Source organism: Annulohypoxylon maeteangense (genome assembly GCF_022496945.1).
Source record: "Annulohypoxylon maeteangense strain CBS 123835 unplaced genomic scaffold GGS22scaffold_9, whole genome shotgun sequence".
Taxonomy (NCBI): Eukaryota; Fungi; Ascomycota; class Sordariomycetes; order Xylariales; family Hypoxylaceae; genus Annulohypoxylon; species Annulohypoxylon maeteangense.
The window spans coordinates 577,248-585,000 of NW_025953256.1; the positions used below are offsets into that span (position 1 = coordinate 577,248).

A 7,753-nucleotide genomic window follows, 5' to 3' on the forward strand; every position below is an offset into this window, starting at 1 on the left:
GGCTGTAGTCGCCGCTGTCACATTGAATTCGAACAAGATCCAATCAGGTGAATACATATACATCAATATCTATCTAGATTCTAGGTAAATACCAAACGAACAAACACACATAAAATCTCCATTTCCCAATCCATCATTCCTCTGTGATGGCATCATTTACCAGATTTGACCGGTATGAGTGGCGGCCGAGATATCTCGAAATCTTTCCTTCTTCTCTCTATCTCACTCTCTTCCACTCAACATATCGCTCAACTCCCGTGTAGGTCGAAGCTAGAACCGCGCCAAACTCTTCCACCGCGCCAGGTTCTCCTGCGGCAAGCTTGAGAGCCGTAGGCCACGGATCTCCGATAGTATTCTCCTCTTTCATAGCAACACCTAGCCATTGTGCGATCTGCGGAAAATCTAGTTTTTCCATGTATCTAGTTATATATTGTCAGAAAATCTTGATTAGGAGGGAATACAGACATGTTACGAACTTGCGGAAGTACTCCGTCGCGTCCATAACGAGGGCTCGGGCATCCCAAAGGCGAATTACTTCGGCGCCTTGGGGGTTTCTGAGGAGCCGAGGGATCTGTACTCTTTCTTTTAAATACGGCTGAACGTCTTCCACGTAGTCGGTCATTTGATTGCCCTTTACCTCGTCCATCTTAGACATTTCCATGACTGCGTTTAGATACACGGTTATGAGGGTGGCGTGAGGGTTCACTTGTGGAGGCTTGAGTAATGGTGCTAGTGACCCTAAAGTCTCTGGTGTCCCGAGCCAACACATGTCCGAAATATTGGATGCCTAACTGATCAGTTACTTGATCAAGGACTGGTGACAAGAAACATACTTACTTCGATTCTGTCGTATTTCTCGTGGCGTAGATTTCGTAGTTCTTTAGCATCGTTGTCGGTCAGCTCGAAGTATATTTTTCCAGCAGCGACTTTCCGGATGAAAGCGCTTAGTACGTTGCGGAGATAGAAGTATAATCTACCGTATACGTCCTCGGAGGCTTGACATGGTGTCGATCTGACCTCTCCGATAGGCCAACTACCTAGCGGGTTTGCTTGGTCATCTAGCGGCCAGTTATGAGCTGCCTGGAATATTGTTCTGCTGCGTATTAAACAAAAGATCAAAGGAGAGGGAGGAAGGGGGGTTAGTGGAAGCTTACGGGTTGGGATAGTCGAAACCAACACGCGGATACCCGAAAGGGAGCAACAGGCCATCCTCTCGGAATCTCTGCTTCGCGATTCTCATGGAGGGAGAGGCATCCTTGAAGTACCATCTTTCTCGATAATCCTTCCTCTCCGGCGCCAACACGATAGCATGTCGCATCTCTCGTGCTTTTTCTGCCGTCAAGTCTTTGGGCACCTCGAGGAACGTTAGAGCTCGGATCCAGTCCTTCTCTCTTAGAGTCAGACGAAGACTACACTTCGATTTAAAGTGCCACAGCTGTCCCAGATAAAGACCTGACGTCTTTGAAGAGATTTTCTGGCATACTTTGCTGATGAGTGGCTTTACCTTCGATTGCAAGAGAGATAGAGTATCCTTGGTGAGCATGGCAGAGTACCAAACATGCATCATGGCCTCGGCCAACCCTTCGATATCAATTTTCTCAGATTCTTCGTCAAGAGAAGCTAACACCAGAAGTAGTAGGATGGCATTTCTTATCATAATGTCCGAGTCCTTGTCGTTGATAGCCATGGTGATGTGAAGGTCTCCGTCGTAGTTTTGAACAGTCTTTATTACGTTTCTCAGGTCACCGGATGCTAGATTTCGTTAGCGGGTCTTGTATGATATTGAGTACGTGTCATGGAGCACATACCTGCGAACAATATCGATAGATGCTTGTCATGGCCCTGGCCTTCGTTGTCATGTAGTCGAAGCACATCCATCGCAGGTGTGTTGCCCCAAAGATGCTTTCCCTCCCCGAACGGATTGTGCATATTGAATGCTGCCCGTTCGGAAGCCCATTGAGGCGTCCGCTGTTCCAGATCCCAAGCCGGAGTCCAATTCTCATTTCTCAAAGATGATTTGCATTGTTTCTTGTGTTCAGTCCAATGCTCCCTCTGACAGTCGCGGCCGCAGTACTTTGAAGTCATCGATTGTTAGGGTCTGAAAACTAAGCCTAGAAGAGCTGCTCTGGGTAGGTACTCACCGCGACTAACTTGCAGGCATTACAAGCGAATTTGCCCTCTGAAGGGCAGATCTTGCCTCCATCTTTCCAGTTAGCACACTTCATAGTTGCGGTAGGGTTTCTTTCCATCGTAGAGTATTTTCTAGAGTATTTCTTTTCTTTTCTCTAGAATTATGTGAAGAAGTAAGTTTAAGAGGGCAAACGGCGAGCAGCCGTTTGTTCTGTAGCCTGTAGTACAACATTGAGACGGGATGTTGCATGACGGGCGTTATGACTCTTTGCAGAGTAACTAGGGTGGACCATAAGCCCGTATCCGCCAACCCGCCAATTCAATTAATGTATTGAAATGTATACAGTATTAATAAGCAGTATATATGGAACTTACACTGTGCTTTATGGTTTATAAAGCGTTGTTAATGTTTAATGATAATATTTTTAATATTTAAGTAAATATATACTTATTATAAATAAAAATATTTTTTATTTTATAAAGTTTTTAATTTAATAAGTTAAAACGAAAAAATAATGTTAATTTTTATTATTAAATTTTACGATTTATTAATAAAGGAAAAAATAAAGTGAAAGTTATATAAGTAAATATTTATTAAATTTAAGGAAAAACATAATTTATTTTTACTTTTTATTAAGTATATATTATATGTTATTTATTTTTTATTTTATTTTTTAATTTTATATTAATATTTAAATTTTATAATTTACTTATTTAATTAATTTTTTTATTTTAACGTTATATTTAAGTAATTATTTAAAGTTTAATATAAATTAACGTTAATAAAGTTAATTATTTCGTTATAAAAAAAATTATAAGTTTTTAAAAAGAAAATAAATTATTTAGTTATTTATATTTAAATTTTTTTTTCTTTTTTAAATAAATATTATTAAGTATTAAAATTATAAAACTTTTTATTTTAAATATTTAATTTTTAAGGGGTAATTAAGAAAAATTAATATTTATTATGTTAAATTTTTAATTTATTTTAAAATAAATATATTTCATTTTAATAATAAGTTTTATTTAAATATAAAGTACGATAATATTTAAAAAAACTTATAAATATAATAATATTTAAGTAAAAATTAAATAATTTTTATTAATTATTATTTATATTTTTATTATTTAAATTTTTAATATTATTTTTTTCGCGATTAATATTTAATCTTTAAAAAAGGTTATTTATTAATTTAATATATTTAATTTAATTTTTTCCTTTTATTAAATAAAATAATAATAATAATAATAATTAATATTAATACCGGGGGATCGTTATTTATATAATTATTTTAAAGTTTTATTAAAGATATATTAAACGTGTTAAATTAAATTTTACATTTTATATTTAAATATAAAATTTTTATAATTTATTTAATAATTTATATTTTTAAACGTACGCCGTAATAATTTATGTTATATTTTTTTTATTAAAAAGTGAAAAAAAAGAAGTATAAAAAAAACGGTATTATTAATAAAATTAAACATATATTTATTTAATAAAAACTACGTTAAATATAAATTTAATTATTTTAAAATATTACTATTAATATATAATACCATTTTTTAAATTTATTAAAAACATTATTTTTTATATTTTTATAATTTTTTCGTAATAATAATAATAATAATAATAAAAATTATAATAATTAACCTTATTACGAAGCGGAATTAAAAGATTATAAAATAACGACGTTATTACGTAAAAAGTTTTTAATTACTTTTTTTATAAAAAATACGATATATATATAAATAAAGTTTTTTATTTATTTTATTTTTAAAATTAATTATAAATAAGATTTTCGCGGGGATTTTATAAGCTTAATTTCGATTTTATAAACTTTTAATTATTAATTTAAAAAAAAATTAATATTTAATAAATTTTTTTTACATTTAAGATTTTATTTTTAAATGATAATTTAAATTTACGTTTTTTTAATTTTAAATATTTTTTAATAAAATGAATAATTTTTAAATATATAATTATTTAATAAATAAATTATTATAAATAAATATTATAATTTATTTTTTTAAATAATAATTATTTACCGTTAAATATTAAAATTATATATATATGTTTATTTAATAAATAAATTAAATTTAATATAAATATTAAAAAATTAATTACATTAAAAGTACACGTATTATTATTTATTTTATTTTATATTATTTAAGTCACGAAACGAAATTAAAAAACTTGGAAATAATAACGTTATTACGTAAGAAGTTTTTAATTATTCTTATTATGAAAAATACGGTATATATATAAACGAAGTTTTTTATTTATTTTATTTTTAAAATTAAAAGTTAACGGAATTTTTACGAATTTAATAAAAATTTTATAAATTAAATTTTAATTTTATAAATATTTAATTATTAATTTTTTTTTAATTAAATGTAAAATAATTTTTATAAATAAAAATATAATAAAAAAAGTAATAAAATAAATAAATATTTAATAAATATATAACTTTTATAACCGTGTTTAATAATATAAAATTATAATATTTTTTTAATTAATTAAAACTAAGTTTTTATAAAAACTTTATTATTTTAATAATGTAATTTAAATTCGAATGCGTATTTTTTAATTAATTAAAATATTTATTAATAAACTCCCGTATTTTTAAAATTAAGTTTAAATAGTTAAGTATATAAATATTATTTACGTTATATAAGATTAAAAAAACGTTAATAAAACGTATATATATTATTTTATATACATTAAATAAGAAATTAAATACCGTAATTTAAGTTTTTAAATTTAATTTTAAAATTTATATTTTTTTATAATGTTAAATTTTTAATTAATTATTTTACATTTAAAATATTTTTAAAAATTTAATAATTAAAATAATTTAATTATTTTTATAACGTATTTTTAAATAAGCTTAGTTACATTAAAATTAATAAGGGATTAAATCGAGGTTTTACGATCGAAGTTAAATTAAGCTAAAATTAACTCGAATTAATTAAAATAATAATTAGTTTTTAACTTTAAATATTATAATTAAATAAAAGTTTAAAAGTTAAAAAAAAAAATAACATATAATTTAAATTAAACGTTTTCGATTAAATTAAATTAGAAAAATTAAAACGTTAAATAAATTAAGTTATAAATGGTTAAAATTAATTAAATATATAATAAAATTTTAATATAATTTAAAACGCGTTCGAATTAACGTTAAGTTTTTTTTCGATATAACGCGCGTATTAATTAAAACTATATAATATAAATAATATTAATTATAAATATTTTAATATTTAATTATTTATTTTTTTTAATTTTTAACGAATATATAAAATTTATATTATTTTTAAAAAAAAGAAAAAAAATTTTACATTATATAAAGTAATTTATTTAATTTAGTTTAATTTAATTTATAATAATATATTTTATTATATTATTATTAATTCGTAACGTTATTCACGATGTTTAAAATAAAAGTTAAAAATGTTTATATAATAATTATAATTATATACATGGTTTTAAATTTAATTTAATTTAATTTTAAACGATATAATTTTTATTTATATAAAATTTCTTTTATTATATATATATTAAAAAGTTTTAATTTAAACACTTGGAAATTTATTTAATAATAATTTTTAAGATTATTTTTATTATGAAAATATTATTTATATAATAATTATTTTAAATTTATATATATTTTATATATTTTTTTAAATATATTAATAATATTAAACTTAAATTATTTTTTTTTATAAATTAAAAACATAAGGATAAATATTTAAATATAATTATTATAATATAACGCGTAAAATTTTTATTATTTATTTTTATAAAAATATTTTTTTAAATAATTTTTTTTAAAACTTTATTCATTTAAGTTATTAATTTAAATATTATTTTTTTAAATTTTTATTTTATATTTATTATATATATTATAAAATTAAGATTTTAACTTAACTTTTTAATTATAACGGAATATATATTTTAAATTATAAATAAATTATCGTTATGTAATAACTTGCTCGTAATTAACCATGGTTAATAAATTGTAATTATTTTTTAAAAAATAAAAATAAATATTAATATTATTAAAAGTAATATTCACACGCTTAATATTAATTATTATATTTAAAATTAACGTGGTAAAATTTAAAGTTAACGTTATACTTTTAAAAGCCGATATTATAACTTTAAAAGAAAATATTATTATTTTTAAGGTAAATATTACCGCTTTTAAAATAAATATTATTACTTTTAAAAAAAATATTATTATTTTTAAAATTAATATTATTATTTTTAAAGTAAATATTATTATATTTAAAGTAAATGTTATTAATATTAATATTTAATTTAATAATTTTAAATTTCGTTTTATTACTTCGTAAATTTTTCTTTTTAATTATTATTTTTATATATTAAAATATTAATTATACGTTTATTATAAAAATAAAAACATAATTTTATACTTTATTAATAATAATATTAATAATTATATAATTACGTTATAACTTTTTAAAAATTTAAATAATATAATTATTAATAAATTTAAAACTACGATCGGGGAAATTAAAAATATATTAAATAAAAGTTTATATATTAATTTATAATTAACATTAATTATTTTTTTAAATTATAAATTAAATATAATTTTTTATAAGTTAAATATAAATAATAATAAAATTTATAATAATAAATTATAAAAACTTTTATATATATATAATATTATTACGTTACGTAATTAATACTTCGGTAAAATTTAGTAAGGAATAAGTTTTAAGTTTAATAAAAAATAAGTTTCGGGTTTAATAAAAAATAAGTTTTAAATTTAATAATTTTTAAATGTTTAAATAAGTTATAATTAAATATATTAATTAAATATTATTTTTTTTTTTTTATATATTTAAATAATATAAAATAATTAATTTATAAAATTAAAAGTTATTTTTTTAAAATATAATAATAATTTAATTATAAAAGTTATTTTATTATAATAATTAATTAAAATTTATAATAAGTGTTTTATTATATAAGTTAACTAATTATAAAAGTAAAACGGGATTTTTATATAATACTTTATTTTTTAATAAATTAATTTTATTAATACATTTATTTTAATTTTTTTTTATTTAAATAATATTTTTTTAAAATATAATGTATTTATAAAATTATTTTATAGTTAAAGCTTTTAATTTTATAATTCCGAATATTTAATTTTTAAATTATTATAAGTTTTAAAAAGATAAATAAAAAATTAAAAAAATTTTAATTTATAAGATATATATATGAAAATTATTATGTAATTTTTAAAATTTTTTTAATTTAAGATATTATTAAGTTAAAACGTTTTAAATTAAGTTATAACGTTATTTATTTAACTTAAATATTTTATTTTAACTTATAATTATTATTTATTATTTTTTTATTATTTAATGTTTTTATTTAACGTTTTATTATAATTAATTAATTTATTTATTTTAAATATATATAATGAAATTTAAAAAGTTATTTTTAATTATAATTATTTTTTTTATTCCTTTTTATTTTATAAATATAAGTATTATAGTATAAATTACGGTTTTGGGTGTTAGTATTTTTTATCCCGGATATTTTTAAGGTTATTTTCCATTATTATATTTTTTTGTTTTAAAT

The 7,753-nt window shown here is 21.3% G+C and overlaps 1 protein-coding gene across 1 annotated transcript; it reads right to left on the reverse strand.

Annotated features, from left to right (window-relative positions):
• Window positions 1–217: 217 nt before the first annotated feature.
• On the reverse strand, window positions 218–2,225 carry GGS22DRAFT_188894 (uncharacterized protein; the record flags this gene model as incomplete). The annotated part of the gene is made up of 6 exons (XM_047964777.1): window positions 218–419; window positions 477–787; window positions 838–1,093; window positions 1,155–1,752; window positions 1,809–2,073; window positions 2,142–2,225. The coding sequence occupies 6 exons, from the start codon at window positions 2,223–2,225 to the stop codon at window positions 218–220; spliced, it is 1,716 nt and encodes a 571-aa protein (XP_047818519.1).
• Window positions 2,226–7,753: the final 5,528 nt, after the last annotated feature.